This window comes from Monodelphis domestica, chromosome 1 (genome assembly GCF_027887165.1).
Source record: "Monodelphis domestica isolate mMonDom1 chromosome 1, mMonDom1.pri, whole genome shotgun sequence".
NCBI classification, from domain to species: Eukaryota; Metazoa; Chordata; class Mammalia; order Didelphimorphia; family Didelphidae; genus Monodelphis; species Monodelphis domestica.
The window spans coordinates 185,205,948-185,233,063 of NC_077227.1; the positions used below are offsets into that span (position 1 = coordinate 185,205,948).

The 27,116-nt window shown below is 34.8% G+C and overlaps 1 protein-coding gene across 6 annotated transcripts in view; it reads right to left on the reverse strand.

The window, feature by feature from the left end:
* The window catches only part of ATP8B4 (ATPase phospholipid transporting 8B4 (putative)), a 384,379-nt gene that overhangs the window by 77,280 nt on the left and 279,983 nt on the right, over nt 1–27,116 (reverse strand). For all 6 annotated transcript variants that reach the window (XM_056810175.1, XM_056810180.1, XM_056810178.1 and 3 more), the window contains 4 exons: nt 18,544–18,732; nt 15,903–16,018; nt 4,965–5,129; nt 1,678–1,789 (listed from right to left, as the gene is read on the reverse strand). In XM_056810175.1, the coding sequence (XP_056666153.1) occupies nt 1,678–1,789; nt 4,965–5,129; nt 15,903–16,018; nt 18,544–18,732 (582 nt within the window). The remainder of the gene's footprint in view (nt 1–1,677; nt 1,790–4,964; nt 5,130–15,902; nt 16,019–18,543; nt 18,733–27,116) is intronic.

Below are 27,116 nucleotides of genomic sequence, written 5' to 3' on the forward strand. Positions count from 1 at the left end.
TTTTAAATTTATTTTAATTTAATTTAATTTTAATTTATTTTTAAATTTTATAGAATACAGAGAAAGTGAGAGAGAGAGAGAGAGACAGAGACAGAGACAGAGACAGAGAGACAGAGAGAGCGAGAGAGAGAGAGAGAGAGAGAGAGATACAGCTAGTAAGCATTTAAGGCTAAGTAAGTGTTTGAACTCAGATATTCTTGATTATAGACCCAGTGCTCTATCCATTGAGCCACCTAGCAGCCTCTGCTAATATATACAATATCTAATTAATACACATAATATATACAATATCTAATTTATACACATAATTCTTAGACAGTGTCAGGCATAACAAATTCTTAATCAGTGCTTGTTGACTGTTGACTAACTCTCCTTATATACCAAGCAAATGCTTCTAATTATAAATGATTTTTTAAAATTGATTGATCTAGATCTATGATTTTTTCAGTGTAGCATACTCTCAGTGTGTAAAGTCTCAACTGATCAAGACAAGTAATTAATCTGTCATTTATAGTCTTTTGGGACTGTTTAGGCTCCTGGTAAATTAAGTAATACTCCCCTGGTTAAACAACTAGTATGTATCAAAAGTGAATTTAACCCATGTTTTCCTAATGCCAAAGCTGAACATCTATGCCATGCTGCTTTTCACTCCCCCTTCTCTCTCTAAATCTATCCAGTGAGATTTCTCAGTTAGGAATACATCATGGTAGAGTTAGATGGAACCTTAAAGGCTATTTCAGTCCTCTCATTTTATGGAAAAAAGAGACATAAAGTTAAGAAGATTTGTCCCAGGCTACAATTCTGTTCCATCAAAGACCAAATTCAGGCCTCCTAACTTCTAATCCAATGATCTCTATAAAACTAAATAAATCTTTTAACTAATAAAATAAAATAAGCTACTTAATCAAAATATAATGAAAACTTTAATTAAGCATTAAGATCTTATAAAATGGTGTTTGTTTCATTGAATTTTCTGGTTTCCTGGCAGCTAAGCTGAACAATAATAATATGAATAATAATAATAATAATAAGCTCTATAACACTTTCTAGAGTTTTTGGGAGGACCATATAAGATAGCCTATATGAAGTACTTTGCAACCTTAAAGTGTTTTCTAAATGCTAGCTATCATTATTCAATGAATAAATGAAGATGAGACAAATCCCCCAAATCTTCATTTTGAACCTCAATTCTTATTGTAGAGTAATGAAGAGGCAGTAGTGGCACAGGGGCTAGAGTTCTGGACCTGGACTAGGGAAGATCTGAGTTTAAATCCATTCTCAGACACCTGTTTGCTGTCTGGGCAAGTCACTTAACTCAGTTTGTCTCAGTTTCTTCATCTATAAAGAGAGCTGGAGAAGGAAATGACAAACCACTCCATTAGCTTTGCCAAGAAAACTCCAAATAAGGTCATGAAAAGTCAGATACAACTGAAAAAAACTGAATGACAATGAAGATTTAAAAAACAGGAGATTCTATTGAATCCAAATTATGGAAGTTTTGAGGGTTTTCTTAATATCTCAAATATAAGCTTTTTTTCTCTTTAGATTTTTTCTATTTGATTCCTAAAATATTTATTTAATTACGCATCTTTAATTGGTTTTCCTCAAATAGAAATTTTACTGTAATAATTTCCTTCACATTACAAAAATTATCAATATAATACTACTTCAAATTACCTTGTTTGTCTCCTGTGAGGACCCAGATCTTAATGTTAGCGAGGGATAAACTAGCAATTGTTTCAATAACACCATCTTGTAATTTGTCTTCTATCGCGGTAGCACCTAGTAACTGCATTGAAGAAAAGAAAATTCCTGGCATTAACAGAAGTACATAGGTATTCTCAACAATAGAATTTGGAAGCAAAGGTCCAGTCAATTCTAGGGATACACTGTTCTGACTACTACCCCCATAAATCTTGGTGTGTAGGTGAAAGAAATGATGCTTCCAGGATCAAATCCAAAATGTCCTTTTTGGCATTCAAAGCCCTTCATAACCTACACTTCAATATAATGACACTAGCCAGCCTACAAGTTGTTCCAAGAACAAGACACTCTAACTCTAAGCTCCAGGCTTTTTCTCTGGCTTTGCCCCATGCTTGGAACATTTTTTCTCCTGGGCTCTAGCTACTGACCTCCCTGGCTTCCTATAAGTCCCAAATAAATTCCCACCTTCTTATAGGAAGCCCTTTCCAACCTCTTAGTTCTGGTGAATTCCTTCTGTTAATTGTCTCCTATTTATCCTGTTAAGTATTTTGCATATTATAGAGTTGTCTACATTTTGTTTCTCCCATTAGACTAAATTCCAAGAGAGCAAGGATTGTCTTTTGCCTGTTTGGGTTGGGTTTTTTTTTTTAATCTTCATAGATTAGCACATGTTTATGTGTTTAATGTATAATGGGCATTAAATAAATGCAGGTTGATTGACTGATTAATTCTAAGGGAGAAATGGATAGAAAAAGTGGGGGAAAGATGGTTCTAGATATAGATCAGCTAAACAATGCAATAACTGATTAGCAATAACCTTAAGTACAGAACCTTGTAAGAGATCTAATGAAGGATGTCAGTGTGAATACATCAAAAACTATACCTAGCTTTAATTGGGAAACTCTGTACTGTATCCAATTTTACCCCCTCATTCATTCTCACTCTGATCTTGGTTTTGAACTTCTAATATCAACCCTCATTGCTCTTGACAAAGATGTTATCCAATTATATTCCAAAGAACCAGCCACACTACCTACTCACTGGCTCCAGCCTCTTGACATGTGTCTATGTAATCTTTTATCTTGTTGGCTTGACTTTACTCTTTCTTCGGACAAGTTGGAAAGGTCTAAGGACTTCTCTATTTCATGTACTTTTACAAAATTGCGTGGGGAGGAGGGCTCTGAGAAATTAAGTGATATCTCCATTCTCACACAGCTGGTTCCAACTAATGGCACCCAGGCATACTCTATCGTATCATTTCCTTTCAGGCTCTAAATGTCTCTGATTTCAAATCTGGATCCAATCTTTCTACAATCTATAGTCTAAAGTTTCCCTAATCTAAGTAAGGAGACTACAGCCAATAATATCAGGTTCTAGAAAAAGGGAGCAATATTGTTGTTATATTATTATTATAATATGTGTGAATTATACCCCCTATAAGGTGTAGTACAGAGTCAACTCTATTAATCAAATGTACACACAATGGAGGGAGACATGCATGTACATAATTCAAACCAACAAACTCTGTGTTTCATTGCACTTAATCAGCACTAACATGGTAGACAGAGCACTGGTCTGAAAGTCAAAATGGCATGGGTTGGGATCTTTTCTCACTAATACCAAAATGAGTCAGTCAAGTGGGTTAATCAGTCAACAAACATTTATTAATACTTCCTAGATACCAGGCATTGTGCTAGGTGCTGTGCCAACCACTTCTGGCCTCAGTTTCCTCATTTGTTAAAAAAAAGCATTACTAATACCTGTAGGCACAGGGGATAGAGTGCCTGACCTGGACCTGGGGGACTTGGGTTCAAACCTGGTCTCAAACATTTCCTAACTGTATGATCCTGGGCAAGTCATTCAAATCTCTTTGCCCAGCCCTTGCCCTTCTCTCTTAGAGTCATTACTAAGACAGAAAGCAAGAATATTTTTTTAAGTATACCTGTAGCATTTCCATTTCAGGTTGCTGTGAATATCAAATTTGATTATGTAGGCCAAGTGTTTTGCAAACCTTAAAATACCAAATGTAGACTGATTAACTGATTGACATGATACCTTAGATAAGACATCTAAGGTATGATGCAGCATGAATAAATTACTGGCATAGCCCCAAGATTTCTCAAAATAATCTGGAAATATATATAAAAATATAAGTATATTTTATATCTAAAAATATAAATATATTCATACACATCAATATATTTATATATAATATCGTTATATATTATATTATTTAAATTATATGTATATAAATAAATGTCTATAAATAAATATATATAAATATATGGTACAATAAATAAACAAATTTATTTATTATTATATAACACACAATATATAATAAATGAATAAATATATGTCTTTATATATTATATATACATATATATATATCTTATACCATTGGATACCAAGAAGATTTAAGGGTCACCTTTTTTTCTTTCCTTTTCCAAACACTAACTTTCTCTGACATTTAAGTTGCCTAGACTTGAGATTCTACCAGCTCTAACAGAATTATCCCTAGATTTGTGTATAGAATAAATTCAGATAATTCTGCTCGGAGAGGGGAAAGGGAAGGAGTGCTTCCATTATACACAATGGACTGATCAGGAAATTCAGACTCCTAGGTATGGAAATAAGAATAGCTCAGACATATAATGCTTTTAAGATTTACAAATTATTTTCCTCCCAGTAACCCTATGTGAATGCAACTCCTCCATTTTACAGATGAGGAAACAGAGACTGAGAATGCTTCAAGGAGACTCCATATTACTTTTCTAGCTATTTATCTAACTAGTGAGTGTCAGGCCTGTAATATGAATAAGGTTAAAACCTAAGGACTTCCCAGAGGGCAGAAGAAAGGCCAAAGGCAGGGCTAGATGTGGTCTAAGTGGAGCTTATAAAGAATCTAGTAGAGACAGGTGAGATGCTCTTCCCCTGACTGATCCATCAGGTAGTTCAGTTCCACAGCCCTGCCTTGTGCCAAATTCCATGGACCCAGGAAAGGAAACATGTTCCCAAAGTGTACAAAGAATGAGTTTCATTCACTACTTAGCCTCCTCTTTTGCATAAGCAGAAATCTAAGCCAGTTCTAGCAGAATCATCCCTATATTTGTGTATAGAATAAATTCAGAGCCAACATATAAAATATATAAAATGTGATTTAGTGTTTGAAAACAACAGCTGCTTTACACCAATCATCTATTCAACAAGCCATCCATGTGTCATATTTTAAAATTCATCCCAACATATCTTGGAACACATACCATCATATCTTTTTCAATCTCTTCATATGCTGCAGCAATACACTCATCTCTCTTATCAAATTCTCTGTTTGCCTCTTCCAGCAATTTAAACCACTCTTTAAAGTATTCTTCATTTAGGTCTCTGTATGCGATGGCCAAGGTCCGGAGTCCTTCTCCTCCAAATTCCTACCAAAACAACAACAACAACAACAAACCATGGAAATAGTGAAAAGTAAAATGCGCAAACACAAGACAACTTTATATACAGCAACAGAAATACTGTTTGCAGCATGACTTGGGTATTTCCACATCCAGAAAAAGCACTGATCAACAGAAATAAGTAAGCCATCATTTTACATATACATATATCCTTTTGTCAAATGATGCATTCTCTACTGGGGGCATAAGATGGAAGGATTTAGGATTTAACTGGGTATTTTAATGTAACAAACAAATAAATAAATAAAATAATTTTTTAAAAATTCCTACCAAAGGAAAAAGCCAAGTGAAAAGAGCAGAGTATTCTCATTCAAATATTTTCCATTTTAAAGACAGCATTGCTTAATAAATCCTAAAAAATGAGCTCTCAGAAAACGAAATATGTTTTGAATTTTTGAATTTTTTATTTCCAAGGGGCTTAAACTATCAAGAGAACTAAAGATTACAAGGAAGATACTGTGAACATCTTCAAACCCATCAAATAGTATGCAATATCAATTTGAGATAAAACATATCATATTCTACATTTGCTTGATGCAGAGAACAGCTAGTCTTCTTCATGTTCATGAAGAGAAGTCAGAGAAACATCTTGCCAGCCCAAGCTTGGTCCTGCCTGAAGGGGCCCTAACTGCCCTCAGAACAAAGGAAATATGTAAAAAAAAAAAAACCATCAAGTTCCAGTGGAAGCAACCACTTCCAGGACTGCCTCATTTTCACTCAGGGTCAATATCATGGATCTGGGCATTGGTGTAACATAGGTCTTGTGCAGGCAGAAAGGGAAAAGGATGTAGTAAGGCAGGAGAAAAGCAGAAAGAGGTTTTACATTTTCTATGCCACTGTCCATACAACATTGTGTGTATGTATGTGTTTAAGTTCTGGGTCCCCCAAAAAATTCACCAAGAAACTCCCCAAACCAGCCTACTCCTCAGTTCACCAAAGGCATTCATGTTTACACATGATCTAGAGGCCTTTCCACGATACATTTCATTTCTTCCTATGTATATAGAATTAAAACAAGTTTTTATTGGAGATAATTTTAACCAAAATTGACTCTATAATGACACTAGAAAGAAAGAGTTAGCTATTGCATGGGTCAGATATACCTATAACTTCAAATTATTTCTTCCCTCATTTGCATGGGTAATTTCAAAAGAACTAAATTTACTTTAGATATAATAATATATTGGTCTTAATTGTCCTTTGATACAACTAAATCTAAAATATTACCTATTTTTATATGCAGAAACTCATTCTAGAGCCATTCTGTTTTGGATAATTGATTCGTTCATTCAAAAAACATTATTTTATGCGGTCATGTATCTATGTAGACCATACAACATTTTAAATACCATACCTTATTAATTCTTTGCACTATAATTCTTTACAGTAGTCTTTGGCCAAAACTGATACTGTAACTCCTGTGTATATACTTTACTATTATATAGCATTTTGCAATTTATAGGATACTGTATACATACATATTTCTAAATTCTTGCAAGACTCATCTAGGAATTCTAGTTCTCGATGAATGCTTGTTAGATAAATAGAATCCCTAAAGGATACACAATTCCAGCAGGAGGGAAAAGGGAAAAGGGAAAATAGATGCTTTTTAATCTCTGTACATTGAGAATGTTTGTTATAGCTTTGAAAATGTATAGATTAACATCCACCCCTTGAATAAAACTTCATTCATAACCATTGTTTTTGTCAGAATCGATGTTGTAAAAAGCAATACATTTTTTTAATTGGAAGTCTAGGGTTCAAACTTGGCTCACTCCTTAGTATCTTTGTGGCCTTTGGTAAGTCATTTCCCTTCCTTGTGTCTCACTTTCCTCATCTGAAAGATAAGGAAGTTGAACTCAAAGATCTTGAAGGTCCTTTTCAGCTCTAGATTCTATTTTCCTTCTGTTCTAAAAATAATTTTGTTTGACTTTTGCATTACAAGTCTTCTGATTTTTATTATTACTAATTTTGGCATTTAGCAAATCTCCATTGTCAAAATATGTCCTGCTGGGAGGCAACCTGGTAGCACTTGAAATCAAAAGAGATAGTTTTGGGTCCTGGCTCTTTTCCTTCTCCAATGTCTCTGAATCTCAATATTCTGATTCTATAAAGTCAATTAGATAATAATATCTATATTGCCTACTTCATAGGACTTTTGTAAGGAATAGTACCTTATAAACTCTATAAGGTTATGCAAATGCAATTTACTGTTATCATTACTGCAATTGCAGGCAGATTAAACGTAAGCCTTCTTTGGTAGACTAAAAAGTCTAAGTTACTCCATTGAGATTTTTAGCTTAGGTGACTACAATAAAGAACCCACCCAAACATGTTTAGACTTTGGGGTGTATTCTGGTTATGAAAGTCACATTTAACAAACCCAGGAGCAAGACCATCAAGAAAAGGGAAGTCAAATGAATAAGCATCTATAAAGTACGTACTATGTACCAGGCACTAGAGTAAACACTGAAGATACAAAGGAAGGTCAAAAAACAAACAAATAAAAATCCCAGAACTTCCTCTCAAGGAGTTCATAGTCTGGAATCCCTAATGGGCTAGAAACCTAGTTAGTTCCTGCCCAGTAAGTAGAACCTTTGCCCAAAAAAACACATTTTTGCCTCTGACTTACAATCCCACTGGGCAATAACAACATTTCTTATTTTCTCAAAAGCATTGAGCAAACTGTAAGAGGGAATTTCAAAGGGATTAATCAACTTATTTCATTACTTTGTTTAGTACAAATGTTTAATTTAAATGAATATTTTAACAAGGTCTATTGCATAAATCAATTAAAAAACAATATATATACAGTACCCATGAAAAACCACAAAAACTGATCAAGAATGAGTTACAACAAATGGGCAATTAATAAACTAATGTCCCTTCTTGGAAAATAAGTCATTTTCAATTTTAAGATGTGGGGAGAATGAAGATAGGTTTGTTTTACTTTAATGTATAAGTATATGAAAACTCAGGGTACCAACATTTTAGCTATTGCAAAGATCTGATACTTGTGATTTCACTGCTACTTTCTTTAATAAAAAATGTAGGCCTTCTGGAAAAGATTAAAAGAAAATCAAGAAAGCTCTATTGCAAAGACAAAAACAATAGCTATGTTTGTAACCAATATTACTAAGCCATCATTCTTTATACTCAAAGTCAGGCAGTTTTTTATTTGTTTGTTTTTGAAAGATTCAGAGAATGTTTTGTATTAAATATAGGGCCTGAAAAAGAACACGAATCCTCAAAAACACAAACACACAATAGCAACTTCCCTCCCCTCAATCCCCCCAAAAAATCACTAAGAAAAAAAAGCTTTATCCATTTTTCTTTAAAGTTCATTTTGGGTTAAAAACAGAACTCAAAACAAATTGGATAAATACATTTCCATTCCAAGTTTTTAAAGTGAATTCTTTTCAATTCCATTCATAGTCTCTTTCAGATAGGATTAAAAAAAAAAGACTAGCATCACTTTTCTACTAGCAGCAATGAAACAATCTAGGACAATTCAGAGGAACTTCTGAGAAAGAACACTATCCACATCCAGAGAAAGAACTGTGGGAGTAGAAATTCAGGAGAAAACATATGCTCGATCATATGGTTTGATGGGGATATGATTGGGAATATTGGTGTTAAATGATCGCTCTACTGAAAATATAAATAATATGTAAATAAGTTTTGAAGAATGATACAAGTATAAATGAATGGAATTGCTTATCAGCTCTAGGAGGGGAGAAGGAAAAGGGATGGGAAAAATCATGAATCATATAACCATGGAAAAATATTCTAAATTAATTAATTAATTATAATTTTTAAAAGACTAGCATTTACTCTGATTTCATGCTAACTCAGTGTATTAAGTAATTAACAAACTACTAGTTAGTTGGATGTTTTTCTTCATACTAAAAAAGACTTAAAATGACATCTCTGTTTTGGGGTATCTAACTGTGCCTGATCAGATCAATATGAGTTCAGAAAAGTACCACAAATTGGGCACAAAGAACCATATAAACATGTAGTAAATTGCTAGTGCCATGGTTTAAGACTAAACCAACAGTTGATATTCATCTATAGTAATTCCCTGGAAGAAGCTGACTCCAGAAAATACTTTAAAAGTTATTTTTGTGGGGCTGGGAAGACATTGTAAGAGATGTCAGTTCATATCAGACATGTTAGAACTCTCTTGTAAGAACTCAATTACTTAGGGACAGAAGGTCTGAGAGGAAGCCAGTTTCTGTTGGGCTAGTGCCTCATTAGATAAGCCTAAGGTCAAACCCAAAAGAGATGATGGTAAGAAAAAACATATCTCCCAAGATAATTCCAGATGACGCTGGAAGTATTCCAGAGCCTGGAGCACAGGAAGTATACATAGTGACTATTTTTCAAAAGTTGAAGGTTAGTCTCCATCAAAGTCCAACTGACTTCTCAGGATAGAATAGAAGTGACAGCTTAGCATAATATGTATAGAGTGCTAAAATTGAAATGAAGAGAACCTGGGTTCACATCCTATCTCAGATACTTACTGTGTGACCCTAGGCAAGACACAATAAACTGGAGACATCATTCTTGAAATGGGAATAATAATGGTGCCTACTTAAAATAATGAATCTAGAACTGGAGGAAATATCTGAGGCCATGTAGTGAAATTCTCTCATTTTGTGAATGGAGAAACTGAAGGCCAGGGAATGAGATGACTTGTCCAATATCACACAGCTAGTAAGCATCAGAGCAGGATTTTAATCCAGGTATTCTAATTCCAGAGCCAGATCTCTTTCCATTGTATTACACCATCTATTTCACAGGAGTTTTGTATGGATCAAATGAAATGTTTTATAAACTTTAGGGTAGTAGAAAACATAACCTTTTTTTCATCTTTAGCCCAGTCTTGGAGACTCTCCTGTGAGAAATTCATACCAGTCTATATGGTCAACTTTTTTCTCTAGTTTATAGTTTTAAAGAGTTGTCTGGGGCATTGAGAGATTAAGTGACATTCCCAGCATCACACAACCAGGATGCATCAGAGGCATGACTTGGCCCAGGTCTTGGTGATTCTATTGTCAGCTCTTTATTATGATACCATGCTTCCTTTCTTATCTACTTTCATTTTTATTCTCAAAGGATAGGTCAGTAGCATGTTCTTCCGTACTGGGACACTTTTGAATAAAATCTCAGAAATAGACCAGTTCTTTGGATGTGAGAGTTAACCTAATTAAGAATGGAGGAACTAGTCACCAGTTAATGTGTTCTTTAACTATGGCAACCCATTAATCAAAGGCCTTCAATTCTCTGTGGTTCCACTTTTGCTTCCAAAGTGATAGTAGTGCCATGATACAAAAGAAGGAAGAAGATGTGAAGAAATATTTTTAGGGTTTCTGTACTCTTGGAACCCTGAGCCACCTCAATACTGAAATTCTTGTAATAAGTGAAATCTGAAGATGAAGGAAAATTAAATGGTAAGATTTTTTGTAGCTTTTCCTTAGAGAAACAAAAGATTTTGATAGTCTTAGTTTTATCCCATGTCCAAAGACAACAAAAATATCATTTCATGAAACAATTCATTCTCTTGTCTTGTACTACTCATAATAAGCATAAGTAAAAAGGTTACCAGGAAGACATTTGCACCTTAAAGGTAGATGGTGAAAACTAGGGAAGATTTTGACAAACTAAGCCAAATTATATGTAATAATTGGTATAGAGGGGAGGTTAATACAAAATATTTTGAAGGGGGCAGCTGGGTAGCTCAATGGATTGAGAGCCAGGCCTAGAGATAGGAGGTCCTAGGTTCAAATCTGTCCTCAGACACTTTCTAGGTATGTGACCCTGGGCAAGTCACTTAACCCCTAGTGCCTAGCCCTTACCACTCTTCTGCCTTGGAACCAATACATAGTATTGATTCCAAGATGGAAGGTAAGGGTTTAAAAATAAAAGAAAATAAAATATTTTGAAGAAATATCATTTGAGTTGAAGAAATATTTATAGTCTAAAGATTTAAAGACTATTCAGAATTCTACGTATCATGAACACTTTCAGAAGAGAGAAAAATTGTGCTAGAACTGGCACATCATGGAAAACAAAACTGACTAGATATTAACTGACTGCAAACAGTTGGTTACTTATGTAGGGTTATATCAGAATTAGCTTTCTCTATAGTCAACCATTTGGCTAATTAGTACAAAAATCAAAGACTACAGGAAATTATAATAAAGTTTTAAGATAAGAAGACATTATGAAAAATTGCCAAAATTTCAATCAATCCCACTCAAATAACCATTCAAAGCCAAAAAAGTGGGAATGCAAAAAGTCAAAGATATTGACCTTGATTATTACCTCTTTCTACAAAAGTTTAACCTATATGAAACTCTTTATAATAAGGTCAATTCAGCACAAAAATTGTCTTAGCCAGCAAATAATTTTTTAATAATTTTTTCCAAAAAAACAAACAAACAAACCCTACAGCAACCAAGAATACATGAGTTTACAATAGAAACTCATTTGTAAAGCATTACTGAAGAGAATGATTGAATATTGCAGACAGTGTCATCTAGTTAATAGAGGAAGTACAAAGTCTGAAGAAAGATTAGCCATAATAACCCAATGAGTCACTACACAGCAAGAGCATTCATAGACGAATATGAATGAATGAATAATAGCCATCATTCATATGATATTCTAATCATCACATGTTTTTATAAAATATTAGCTTACTTCCTTCTCATGACATGAGGTGTAGGTGGTATTATTATTCCATTTTACATATGGAAAAATTGAGGCAAAGGTTAAATGATTTGCTCAGAGTCACATATTTAGTAAGTTTTTATTTGAACTCAACTCTTTCTGACTCCAGATCCAGTGCACTGTTGAGTATTTATTAAATACTGAGTGCCAAATATTGTATTACACACTGGTGATATAAATTTAGAAGAAAAAAGCAATTTCATCTCCTAAAGAGCTCACAGTATGATTGGAAAAGAAAAAAAAAATATATATATATAAGAGTTCAGCTGCAAGACAAATGGAAAGCTCTGGAGACAATGCTGATAGAAAGACCCAAGGGACCCTAGGCCACATTAGAGTATCTGATGTAGTAACAGAACACCACTAAGAATAGAATAGTAAGTCTCATAGTCAGAGAGGAGAAAGGATTTCAGTATGCTAAGACACAGAGTAGGGATAAAGGTTCAATGTCAATTCAGGAGGGAGAAAAGGGGAAGAAAAAATTGGCAGAAAGGTTGGTGTTGGGCTCTGGAAAGGGAGGGAGAAATGATATCCTTTGATATTATTTTCCCTGTGTAGCTTGAACACTCTAGGTGGCACCAGATGGAATCTGAGGCAGCCTGCCTATAGGAGGAAGGAGAAGCAGAGCCCGCTGGAACTCACAAAAAAAGACATAAAATGGAACAAACTTGGCCACATTTCTATAATGATCATTATAATCATCACAGACCAAAAAAAACCCCCCACAAATTATTATATTTGGGGAACTCATTCCATCAAAGCCTTTTCAAAGATTTAAAATGACACATATTCCCATTCTTCAGTGGACTTCTTATCTAATAAGTTTGGGTATTCTTTTCAAGAATGCATTATAATCCATCTATGGCTACCCATACTGTGCCATAATCTGCCACAAATTCAAAGGGCATACAGACAATCATGATCTTTATACACTGTTTGGATATTAGGGCTATCATTCACTAATGCCAAGAATAGTACATCTTTTTTTTCCAATTAGAAATTTCTCTGAGGATATTCTATACAAATTCTGTCTAATTCCTCCCTTTTAATAGACTAAAGCTTGCCTGTAAATTCCATATGTCTCTCCAGTACCATGTTGGTAAAAGTTGACTTCAGTTTTTCAGATATTTTAGTCTATGTCTGGCAACTATCAATCAGTTAACAAACATTAATTGAGCACCTACTTTGCCAGGTACTGTGCTAAATGCTGGGAATACAAAAAGAGGTAAAAGATAGTCCCTGCCCTCAAAGAATTTATAATCCTATAAGGGAGACAACATGCAAGTGAGCATTTACAAAACAAGTTATGTATAGGATAAGTAGGAAATAAAGGACTTATCCAACTTCACCTGAAGAATTATATAGTTCAGTTTTTGTTTTTGTTTTTTTTCAGGGAGAAACTTGTGGTCAATTAGAGTACTTGATAATGTCTCAAAGGCAAACTAGTCTATTTTTTGCCACCAGTTCAATTCTGGACCCAGCTCATTACTATCATCCCTGATATTTACTGATGGGGGAATTCTATAGATTGTTCATCAAAATTTAAAACAAAGAAAAATGGCACTTAAAAATGAAATCAGGAAAATCAGTTGGACCAGATTATTTGCACACCAAGGCAAACTGTGCTTGGAGGTGACCTAATCTGGAAAGCACTAAGGAAGCATAATTTAGGGAAGGAATGGAAAAAATCAAGAATGATATTATTGCCCAATAAAGGCGATCAAAAGAACATCAATAACTGTAACATGCCTACTTTTTAATCTTTATAAAATCTTTATGAGGAAGATATACATGCATATCCATGAAAATGTGGAAAGGGAATAGTCCAATTTTCTCAAACAATTCTCTAAAGCAGGTCACATCTTTATCTTTCCACATGTGTCTGAAAGTTTCTGAAAATATAAGATCTTACTAAATTTGTTGCTTGTTTATTACTAAAGAAAAAGAAGGAGAGGAAGGAAGGAAGGAAGGAAGGAAGGAAGGAAGGAAGGAAGGAAGGAAGGAAGGAAGGAAGGAAGGAAGGAAGGAAGGAAGGAAGGAAGGAAGGAAGGAAGGAAGGAAGGAAAGAAGGAAGGAAGGAAGGAAGGAAGGAAGGAAGGAAGGAAGGAAGGAAGGAAGGAAGGAAGGAAGGAAGGAAGGATGAAAAGAGAGAAGGAAATTCTCTTCAATGACTCTGTTAGCATCAAAGTTATAGAACACTGAAATATACTCTCTCTAAAAAGATCATCATTGTTCCAGAGAATGTATAATTGAAAGTTTCAGTGGAAGGGAGGTTCCTAATAAATTGGTGAGGTTGTCTGAATGTTCCTATTGATGGATGAAATTATTCTGATAACATCAAATACTGGATCTTTTTATTAAGATCCATGACCATGTACAAGAACTCTGACAATCTATATGGGGAAAACAAAAGATAAAAATATCTACTGTCTATACTAGAAGATTCAATAGGATGGCTGAATTAGTACATTAACTGGAATAGATATTACAGATGGATAATGGCATGGGTCCAAAATTAAAGATGAAGAAAGATGAATTGGCTTGCATTTGGGGAAACATGCTCTGTTTTAAATGATCCTAAACTGCTCTATAGTGCAAAGATATATTACTTCAATACAAATATTTTCTCAGGAATTCTCTAAGGTTATACATCTTGGAACACCACCATTTTTTTTAGTAATTACAGTTGCAGGTAGTCCAAAAGGCAATGAATGGGGAGATGCATAGTAGGCACAAATTAGTACCATATTTCCATCTATGAGTTATGCTCAAAAATAGGCATATGAGATATCATTAAGGAAATGTGCAATCAAAAAATTGGCCATATGAAGAAGAATAAGCAGTATAACTTGAGTGCTCCACTCTTATGCCTAAAGATTATAATGACTAAAGGGAAGCTCTAATCCAATCCAAACCAATCCAATCCAACAAACATTTATGATGCTGCTTTATAAGATGGAGACAAAACAATGAAATGAGAAAGACAAAATGAAAAACAGCATGCTCCCAATACAATGGATGTTTTTTGAGGAAGACCTGTGAAAAAGAATAACCCAGAATCACATAGGAATAAATGGGTTGTATGATTTGTGTTCAAGTAGAGAATATCCACAGCCATGAGATCATGTATCTATTGAAGTAATGAAGTATGAATGGCTTAATCCACAGAGGGCAAGTTTCCTTGGCACTCGCAGCAGAGTAATGAGGAGCTCTGTAAGGTATTTTCCAGGCAACAATCTGGTACACAGATGACTTCACATGTGTGTGCATTTCATCACATAATTTACATGTGTCTCTATGTAACTATATAGAGGACCTGTTATTTAGTCAGTATAGAGAATTCCCATCATAAGAATTCTTTCTACCAATGCAGGACAAGCTCTGATTCTGAGAGAAACCTAATAAATGTAAGACATGGGATTTGAGGCAGGTCTTACTATCTTACTAGTTCTAAATCTAGCACCCCTGTGTCTATAGATATGTACAGACACACAGACATAGACACAGACACATATAGACATGCATGTATATATACATGCATGTCTATATGGTTATGTATAATATACCTCAGTGATATAATTAGTGTATCTACTAAGTGATGAAATTTTTGGCCGTAGCAAAGGAAGATAGATGGATAGATGGGGGGGGGAGAGAGAGACAGAGAGAGAGAGAGACAGACAGACAGACAGACAGACAGACAGATACAGAGAGACAGAGAGAGATTGAGAGAGAGAGAGAGAGAGAGAGAGAGAGAGAGAGAGAGAGAGAGAGAGAGAGAGAGAGAGAGAGAGAGGACAGTATAGCAGATAGAATGCTGGGCTTAGAACAAGTAATAGTTGGTTCAAACTCTACCCCTAACATATCTCTTCCAGTAATTTAACTCCTATATGCCTTAGCTAGTTCCTCAAGACAGGTCTATTTAGTCATAGATGAATAGTGATCCACATACACAAGCATAGAAAAATTGCCATTCTTACTAAATTGAAAATAATAGGCACTTACACTGAGATGATCTGATGTCAACATCATAAGTTCTTCATTAGTTGGATGAAGTTTTTCAAACAGAATGGTATCTGCTCCTTTGCAATAAAGTTTTATCTGCCCTTCTGGGTTTCGAACTAAAAAGAAAAAGGTTTGAAACATTGTGTTATCATAGAATAAGATTAACTCGATCACACCTTACCAGTGCTTACCATAGGCCTTTGATAAAGAGGCATTAAATTTATACTAGTAAGGGATCATTTCCCTGACTTGGTATTCCAGACTACACAACCATAGAGCAGTGCTGAGAGATGACTATAACTTAAATGAACCAAAAACTGGGAAGGAAGGAAGGAAGGAAGGAAGGAAGGAAGGAAGGAAGGAAGGAAGGAAGGAAGGAAGGAAGGAAGGAAGGAAGGAAGGAAGGAAGGAAGGAAGGAAGGAAGGAAGGAAGGAAGGAAGGAAGGAAGGAAGGAAGGAAGGAAGGAAGGAAGGAAGGAAGGAAGGAAGGAAGGAAGGAAGGAAGGAAGGAAGGAAGGAAGGAAGGAAGGGAGGGAGGGAGGGAGGGAGGGAGGGAGGGAGGGAGGGAGGGAGGGAGGGAGAGAGGGAGGAAGGGAGGAAGTGAGGAAGTCCTCTGATCTGACCTAAAGTATCACAAACAACTGTTTGACTTTGTATTTTAGCTCGTATTACAGTTTGTGTATGTGTGTATGTATGTGTGTGTGTGTGCACATACACCATGCATATCCATGCAATCTGACATTTCTACCAGACTGTTAGGTCGTTGAGGAGAGGTGTTGTATTATTTTCCTCTCCTAGGATGTAGCATAATATTTAATCAATATTTGATCAATTGATTGATCAATAGCTATGCCTTCTCCATCCCCCACCTGAACATTTGGTTTAGAGTCAGGAAACCTGAATTTGTACACCAGTTTTGCTTACTTACTAGCTCTGTAACCTTGAACAAGTCACTTATCTGAGACTTAGTGAAATGAAAGGGATATACTAAATAATTTCTAAGGGCCCTTCCAGCCCTACATCATAAAATCTAAGATCCACATTTAGCCTATATATATTTATTTTTTTTTTTTTTGCTGGTAGTAACCCTCTATTTTCTGGACCCAAGAACAAGTATCTATACATAATTTTTTCACTTCCTAACATTCCTAAATAAACTACATTTGTTTGTATAAAATGTTTTGCTTTGATTCAAAATTTGAGCTCAATGATATGTGCCTGACTCACTCGCATACATTACACCATACACAAATTCTCTGACAAATCTGCTATCCTTACTAGTCAAAAGCCACAAGATGCCTACTCCCAAATCATCTGGCCTAGTGCTGAGCCAGCTATTATGTTTATCAGTATTTAAATATACTTAGATTTCCCAAAAGAAAGAGAAAACTGATAAGTAAAACTATGTTGGGGAGGCAAAAATACATAGATTTTTTAAAGCCTCTGACCACTAATTGACAAAGAATGGGAGGATGAGGGTCTCATCTCAGAACAGAATATCTTATCCACTGATGGCAAAAAAAAAAAAGAGTTGTACAACATTAATTTAAATTACAACTGATCTAAACTCTTATTACAGTTTTTAAGGGAATTCAAGTGCCTTTTATATTTCAATTTCAAATCAATATATTGTTCAGAAAGACTAAGGGACTGATTCTAGAAATGTCTCCTTTCTTCTTAGTCTGCCCCTGTGTTATCAAATAGTCATCATTTTGCCCTGGCAGGGATCTTGCTTAGAATTCCTCCTCACACAAAGCAATACTCAAGGGGCTATTCATTTGGTGTATGGGAGAACATTACCTATCCCCTTATGGAATGTGTTAGGACAAATATCGGATTTTTGTGGATGGATTACAATTTCTCCATAGATAGCAATATGTTGAGTGACAGAAGGTACCCATCTTGGGCAAGGGCCAGAAGTATTCCCAACATACCTAAGGTGCTGTCAGCACCCACAAACCCCTAAGCCAAGGAAGCATCAATAACACTTCCCTGGAATACTATGAAGAAAAGATATTTCATACTGATTATTAAAAAAGTAAGCAGGCACCATGAATACAAATGAATGAATGGCATATGGATAATGATGTATACTTGTGGAAAGGAGTCTGTTATCCACAAAAGATGAATAGTTTCAGATTTCTCTTCTTATCTACTTTTACTTGCTCAAAGCAGTCTCCAAAGGTCAGTTCCCAGTACTTGCTGATTAAATTTACCATTCCATGATGCACCTACCTGTATATTTCGCATGTCTTCCATAGAAATAGATTTTATTATACTGGTTAGGCCATGTGCAATTACCAAAATGGCAGGTCCCCTAGCTGCTAATGCCTCCTCTTTCCACCCATAAATAAATTTGTACTTATTTTGTATCGACTCATTTGTTATCCAGTCTTTCCTCTCAATAAAATATAAGTTTCTTAAAGATAGAGTTTGTTCCATTTTTATCTTTGTATCTTTAGTTCATATCACATTTCCTGTCACAGTGTCGTTGTTTAGTCATTTCAGTCGTGTCTGACTCTTCATGACCTTATTTGGGATTTCCTTGGCAAAACCACTCTAGAAATTAAGTGTAAGTCTATATATCAGTGTACTCAAAATGAAAGGTTTTTAAAAAAGAAAGCAAAGGTGTCATTTGTACCTATAACTGACATTCTTTTTCTGATATTGTTAAAATCCAAAAAGGCGAGTAGCTGATAAGTAACAACTTTTCCCATTTCTTCTACTGTGATGGTCTCTGGAGTCCGAGACTTAAAAATAAATCCAAAGTTCCTTGCTGCTGTTACTAGAGCTCCTTCATCAGGTGACTGGACTTGATAAATTAATTTTCCTGAAATAAAACAACAGAAGAAACCATAAATATCATAGTCTTGGAGAAGAAGTTAAGATTTTACACTGGACTTCAAAAATATTCCAGAAAAGCTTACATTTTAGAAGATTAGAAAGCTAAAAGACAAAGATAAGGAGATAAAGGGAAACTCTGAACTCATCTATTAGAGAAGCAACATGGAGGAGGGTTCAGAGCTTTGAATTTGAAAACAAGAAGACTTGGATTCAAATCCCATCTCAGATACTTAATAGCTGTGTAACTTTAGAGGATTAACTTAATTTCTCTGAATTTCAGTTTTCTCATCTGTAAAAAGGGCATATTAATGGTGCCCACTTTCTGGGCTATTTAAGGATCAAAATATAATTTATTTGAAGCACTTTGTAAACCTCAGAGCCTAATATAAATTACAATTATAATCTACTTTGCTGGCTTTCTTGAGTCTCAAATGAGAAACAAAAAACCTTGAGAATCAACAAAAAGTTTCCCTCAAGCAAGTTTATCTTGTTTCCAAAATTTTTGGAGGAGGGTAAGTTAGATGGCTTAGTAGTGAGAGAGCCAGACCTGAAGGTAGGAGGTACTGGGTCCAAATCTCCTCAGATACTTCCTAGCTGAGTGCCCCTGGGCAGGTCATTGAACCCCCGTCAGACCACAATTCCACCAATTTTTCAGGGTCCCAATTTTTCCATAAAATCTCCAACATTTATAATTTTCATTTTTTGTCACATTGGTCAAACTGATAGGTATGAGGTGGTACTTCAGAGTTGTTTTAAATTTCATTTCTCTAATCAAGAGTGGTTTAGAGCATTTTTTCATATGACTATATATGTCTTTGATTTCTTAATCTGAAAACTGTTAATATTCTTTGACCATTTATCAATTATCAAATGACAATTTATCAATGACATACTTTCATAAATTTGACTTAGTTCTCTATGTTAACTAATATTATTAAAGACCTGAGAGGTAGAAGGATTGGTAGTTCTGAAAAAGATGAAAATCAGTGCTAGGAATGATAAGGCAGATGGAAAGATGTTTTGATAAAAGATTATTAACAGACAAAGAAATTTCAGAATTGATGGCCGTGGAAATGGATCATTTGTGAGTGATAAAAAGATCAGAAAATGATCTGCATAAAATAGTACAGTAGGGCCTGGGAAAAGACAGAGTAAATTCTCGCCATTCAGTTTTGTTCAGTTCATCCCTCGGGCAGGAGGAGCCCCTTGAACTAAATTGAGGAGTTTCTTGAACTGAATTGATAATTGACCAATATAGCACAGTTCACCTCCCTAAATTAAAGACACTCTCCTAATAATAATTTTATTTAGGCAAACACTAAAAAAAATACTCAAATCCTCAAACATCTCATAAATTTCAAAGCTCCCTTCCATGATACAGGCAACTCACAACCTATCAATGACCATCCATCCTATTTGACTATATCCTCCCATCACCAGTAGCGCAATCTGGATGACTGTCCACTAATCATCCCTCACTCCTGCCACAGGACCAAACCAGTTATCTTTCAATGATTATACAATTCCTTAATGACCTCTTTTACTCCTCTTATTCTTTGGAGTTCCTCATTGGTTACATGCTTCTGCCTACTCTCATCTATTGTTCCATGTGTGATATTCATTTTTAATTGCTTGTCATATTGGTAACACCAGAAGAATGGTGGGCCATAAAAAAAAATTGAGTCTTTGCTTTCATGGGAATCTTGGGGTTAGTTGGTTAATAAAGAAGAGTTGCAATTTCCAGGAGGCCTGCTCTCCTCCTACTGTTCAACTCTGGGCCCAGATCATTGTCCATCTGTACTGCCTGTTCCATATACACAAACTGATGGTTAACCTCTTTAGGGTGTCCAGCCCAAATGCATGTCATAATCTGGGCAAAAGACATTCTTCATCCACTTGGTCTTTACTGTGTGCCAAAATCTTTTGAGTGATTACAGATCTCCTCTAGGAGGTTCAGTAATGCCCTGGAGCTTGATGAAATCAACACAAAGTTATTTTCAAATAAGAGCATCTGGAGGATCTCACCATCAACAGGGAATCCCTCTTTGACCTGGACTCTTTGCTGTATCTCCTCTATTCGAATGGCAAACACCTTTGGAGAGCATACATTTCCCTGTTTTATGCTTTGTCTAATGTTTGTGATTAGGGAGTTATTGAATATTGTTATTTCTGTTATATCTTCAAAGGAATCTTGAATAATTTTGATGTATACTTCAGAGACATCTTGTTATAAGAGAGTCTATAAGGCAGCTCTCTGTTTGACCAAATAAAATATTTTCTAGGGCACAGTGGATCTTATTTTCTCTATAAAGTTCAAACAATTATGAAATGGAAAAAATACAGTGTTATCGAATATAATTTGTGAAAGCCTTTTTATTCCCTACTAATTCCCTCAACAAAAAATGCCCTCGAGATACATTTATATATGTATACATATGTATGTATGTATATATATATATATATATAGAGAGAGAGAGAGAGAGAGAGAGAGAGAGAGAGAGAGTTGACTCTACTAAAGATTTTGTATAGACACGAGAGTAAGCATATAGGTCAGTAGTTCCTGATGTTGTCTTGTTTACCATTTTTTAGTATTAATAATGTTGATCAGTAGCTTTTTCCCCCATGCCTTTGGTATCTTCCCTTTCTTCAAATATCTTGATATTGATTCCTCAACACCCTCATGATTGTCATCTTTAACATAGTTGTCCTCTCTAAATTAAACTAATTCTATTTTCTCAACCTTCCTCCTTCCAAACTTCCTTACTGTTGAGGTCACCACTATCTTCCTAGTTATCCAGGCTCACATCCTAGGCATCATTCCCAGCATCATACTATCACTCATCCTTCTTAACCAATTTGTTACCAAGGGCTGTCAGCTTTACCTTTACTACAAACTCTCAAATACACCCCCTTCTTTTTTTGACACTGCCTTTATTCTGATATAGACAGTTATCACCTAAAGCCTGGACTACTGCAATTGAAATTGTTGAAATTGCCTGCCTTGAGTATTTTCCCACCCCAGTCCTTTCTCCAATCAGTTACAAAGATGATTTTCCTAAATTAAAGGTCCAACTATGTCATAATGCTGCTCTCTACTCAATAAACTCCATTGGCTCCCTATTATCATCTCTAAGATCAAATACAAAATCCTCTGTTAGGTGTTCAAAGTCTTTCAAAGCCTGAATCCTCTCTACTTTTCCAGTCTTCTTTTACCTTATACTATATACACTTTGACCCAGTTGCACCGGCCTCCTGGCTATTCCATGAACACAAAACACTTCATCTCTGGACTCAGAACATTTTCTCTGATTGTTTCCCCTGCCTAGAATTCTCTCCCTCCTTCTTTCTGACTCTTGTACAGAGTTGTCTGTATATCGTCTCTCCCATATGATGGTGAGTTCTTTGAGGGAAAGCATTGTTTTTGTTTCTCTTTGTATCCTTAGAGCTTAACATTGTGCCTCACCCATAGTAGATGTTTACTGTTTAGTGACATACTATTCAATTGGTCCAACATGTGTACTCTTTAATGACATTTTTATAAGACCCTCTATAAGCACTTTGGGTCTAATGTTATAGTCCAAGGGGGAGTTCCATCGTTTTTGATGAAGGAGACTGTTAATTATAATGAATTTTCCAAATCCTTTCCATTTTTGTTTTGTTTGTTTTTCCTTTCCACTTTCATCCTTGAATGTTTTTTAGAATGCCTATCCTTTGTTGGCTGTTTTCCTAAATTAAAGACAGTTTAGTTTTACCCTCTGTTAATTCTCTTCTTTCTGACATGATGCAATGTACCATAGTTCATTATCTTTCTTCATAAGATTTTATAAATGAGTTTATATTTTAACATTGTTTTCTTTAGCAATAATTTCTCTCTGATTGACAAGTAAAATGTTGACTAAGACACTTTCTGGGTTCTTTTGGTCTCTTTTGTGAAGTAAGTAATTAACATTGGTTAAAATTTTAGATAAAATTATCCTAGTTGGTGTTGATATCATTTCCATTATCCATTCTCTATTTTTATTTACAATTTTTAAATAGTTCAAGGCCAAGTTGTTTCAATTATATCCTAAATCTTTTTCTCATTATTCTCTCTTAATAATTAATAATTCTGATCTTAACTTGGTTGGGTTGATGTAAGATTATACACAGATAAATGACTCAGGGATAATTTCTCCATAAAAACAAGTTTTTCTTTTCTCTAAAAAAAAAGATTTCATTCTGTTTTTAGTTCATTCTTATGCTCATTTTAATTATCTCATTTTAAAAATTAACTACAAAGGTCATGGTTTGTATAATTTATAAGATGCCTCTGTATCTTTCTTACTATGAACATGTGTTATTTGGTGTTAGTCATGTCTAACACTTACAAATTCTTTCCTCAAAAGAATCATTCAAAGGATAGAGGTATAAGGCTTCAATATAATTTAGTATTTTTGGGCCTCTCTTGTTTCTTTTTTCTTAACCAAATTTTCCTGAATATTTGTCTCCATCTTTGCCCTTTTCAGCCTCTGTATTTAACTCACCAATTTTCAGAGTGGATAATCATTTAATCTAGCAAGTCTGATCAAATTATTAAGAGAATTTTTCTATAATTTTTTCCCTCAGCAACCAATGTTGATATATAAACTGCAATTACTATCACAATGGTCTTTTTGCAAATATTTACCATTTACTGGAATATGTGATAACCATAAAACATATGTCATGAAATATTCTTTCTTGATGTCTTTGAATATATTGCAAAACTTGTTCCACTAATGCCCTTCCTTGCCTTTCTAAAGAGTTCTAACATCCTTCCATTTAACTGCAACTTTCTTCTTTTTTCTGGCTCTGTTTAATTCAAGTCCTCCAGGAATATATCCACCCCTAGGGCAAAGGTCTCACATTTAGAGAAGCAACAGTAAATTAAAGCTTATTCATGGTCTAAAAACTATGGCAGCACCCTTCCTTTAATTCTGCCACTAGCTTTGCAAAAGCAGAAAGTGTCCATGGAAAATTGAAGCCATTTTAATTTTTTTTTATTTAATGTATGTTTATGTTTAGTTTTTTTTTTTAATTTAATGGGTTGCTGAGGTGACAAAAAAATCACCAGGTTGCCAATCTATTGATAATGTGACTCTAAATAGAGAGCTTGGTCCTCAGAAAACAGACCTAGTGCATTGCCAGGACCATAGTCAAAGCCTTTTCAACATAGTAGAATCTTCTGGAGCTTGCACTCTTCAGGGAGAGACTTCAGGAACCCAGGTTAATAAATTATGGTATTAGAACTTTGTGGAGAATCCTAATATAACTTTACTTTCTTTGGATGACCAACCATATTGGTACCTTATGGTAAGTATGAAGTGCATTAAATTTCGCAGATATTTTTCTCAGAAACAACTATGTAGCTATACTTCTCCATCTTGTATTTACAAAGAAAGTATTAATTAAACCAATTATAGAACTTCACATATATGCTTTTTCGGTTTCACTCACTTTGTAATCTGCCTTTTGTTCTAATATTTTGATGTCTTTAGACTTTGACTATCACTCAACATAATAAAAGCTGGCATTTACATGGCACTTCAAGGCTTGCCAAACTCCTTATATGTTACCTCATTTGATCCTCATAATAAGTCTCAGACAAGTACTTTTATTATCCTTATTTTATAATGACGGAAACTGAGGCATTCAAAGATTATGTACCTAGAATCACACAGTTAATAAGTGTCTGATGCAGGATTCAAATTCAGGTCTTCTTACCACCCTGCCTAGTGCTCTATCCATTATCCTAGTTGCCTCACACTAATCTGTCAGCTATCTCTCCCACCTTTCTGGCATTTACAAATTTGGCAGTCAGACATTCTCTATTAAAACCAAAATAATGCAAGCAAGATCTTAAAGCTTTGTAACTACACAAAGTGCTTTATAAGTAGATGATACTGTTTATGAGGTAAAAAGGAGCAGGTATGATTATTCTCTTTTCAGTTCCATTTGGGCCCATCTTCAATTGAAGTCATTGTTGCCTCTATTTTAAATTGTAAAAATACAACACAACCAGAGAAATTTAAGTTATATGCCCAAGGTCACATAATCAGCATTATGAGGCTGGAACAAAAACCTCTTTGGTTTTTCTTTAGTTCATCCCCATGCTTAATACTATTAGCTCACTTCAAAATTTAACTACAAAGGTCCTGATTTGCATAATTCTTAGAATGTAGACTCTCTCTGCATCTTTCTTATCATGTACACATGTCAATATACATGGGTAGCAAATGCTGAAATATTTGCCCTTTGGCACCTCCCTTTACCTTTGAGTACCATTCAGTTTACCTGGATTATATATATTGAGGAGATCACTACAGATAGCTGCTTCCAACACTACTACTCTACAGGTGAGTGTCTGTACAAGAAATCCTCTAATATGCTGAGCAGATAGATGGTCTATGGAGTAATATTGGCAAACATAAGCAAGAAGTAGGGAGCATGAGAAGATTTGGAGGGCTTATGATCTGTGTTAATGAAGGAGCTGCCCAAACCAATGGTATCAAGATTCCTCCAAGTCACCCAAATAGTCAGATCCTTTTCAATTTGATCCAATTTCAACTGACTGATTCAATTTCAATAGTAAAAGTTTAGCAAGATAGTAACAGGTCAATCTTAGTCCTTTAGGATTTCATAAATCAAATCTATTTTAAAGTCTTTTGCTATTACTACATTAAGAAAAATATATCATGGTATATCTTATCTATCTTATCATTATTATAAAGTCTGGGAACATCACAAATAAAAGGAAGATGAACCTCAGACATTTACTTTACTAATTAATCCTTTAGGATAAAGATCAAAAACAGGGATAAAATCTACTTTATAGCCTTTTGAAATCACTATATTAAAAACACATACAGAGTATGATATATAATTATTGCAAAGACCCCAAAATGCCATAAATAAAAGAGATATTCTGAACCCTCACAATCTAATGATTTCAATCAGTCAGTTAGAAAAAATTTATTAAGTGCCTGTTATGTGCCTGGTACTGTGCTAAGCACTGTGGATACAAATATAAATTAAAAAAAAAAAAGACAATTCCTGCCCTTAAGAAGCTTACAAAATCTAATAGTAGAAGACAATACACAAAAGGAAAACAAAAGAGGGTTTAAGGGTGGGGAAGTGGTTTGTTGTACCTAGCACAGGGGCATGATGAAATTCAAAAGCAATTTAACTGTTAGGAAATAGGGAGACTTTGCTGAGGAGCCCCTTTCTCTCCAGTGAATGGGTCTATCACAAAGGCAGAGGGTACTGAAGGGATGTATCAGGCATTTGTGTGTTCAGCTTAAATCAGGAGAAAAATAAGACCTAAACATGGTCCCAGAAATAAAAGGTTGCTCCACTTTTTTAAATGGTTAATGATTTCCTGTCCCATCTTTGATCTTAACTACCTACCACAAACATTTATTAAGCACTCTACTATGTGTAAGGTGAAAGGTTATGTGATAGAGTTGGTCTATTGTAAGGAAAGCACATTAAACATAAAAATACCAAGGAGAAATTTGAATGTGTTAAGAGACTTACTGGCATCCTGACATCAAAAATGAATGGGAAAAACTCATTTAGGAGATTCCCCTATACAATAAACTTTTGGAATTATAAAGTAAACCATTGGAAGTTTTCTAACAGAAGCCATAAAGTAGAAAAATTAACATTTTATCACCAAAAAGGAGGAAGAATATTAATCACATTCTTAAAGCATATAATGAATACTTTAGAAACAAGCAGATATTTTGATACACAATAGCAAAGTCATAACAACCAAGAACTGTTGGATTTGTCAAGTATAACTAAAAGTAACTTACCTCAGGAAGAACCTATAGATACAGAATAGCTAGATCCAAGAAGGGAATCAAAAGATCTCTTGGGCACTAAATCTGCAGGAATTCAAGTATCCATATTTTGACAAATAGCCTCAAATAGGTAAAGATACTCACCTATAGTTATACAAATATTAACTATAAATGTCTAGACTTGAATATGGATTACAAATCCAAAATACTGACTCCAAATCCAGTACTCTTTACACTATATACTATTAGTTCTGAAAAGGCAAGAATGCAAAATGTCCAGTTGTCCCAGGCTCCATTCATCTTCATTACCACCACTTGCCTTAGTATGACTTGGATCAGAGAACAGTTAAGACAGTGGAGTAACACTGTCTCCATTTGCCTCCATTATTCACAAGAGGGAGTGTGATAAAAGTGAAAAAAGTGCTGAACCAAGAGTCAGGAGTCCTAGATTCAAATCCTACTTTTGATGCTTACTCTCACCTCATACACCCAATCAATTCTCAAATCCTGTTGTTTCTACCTCCATAACAGGAGTTTAAAAGTCAGA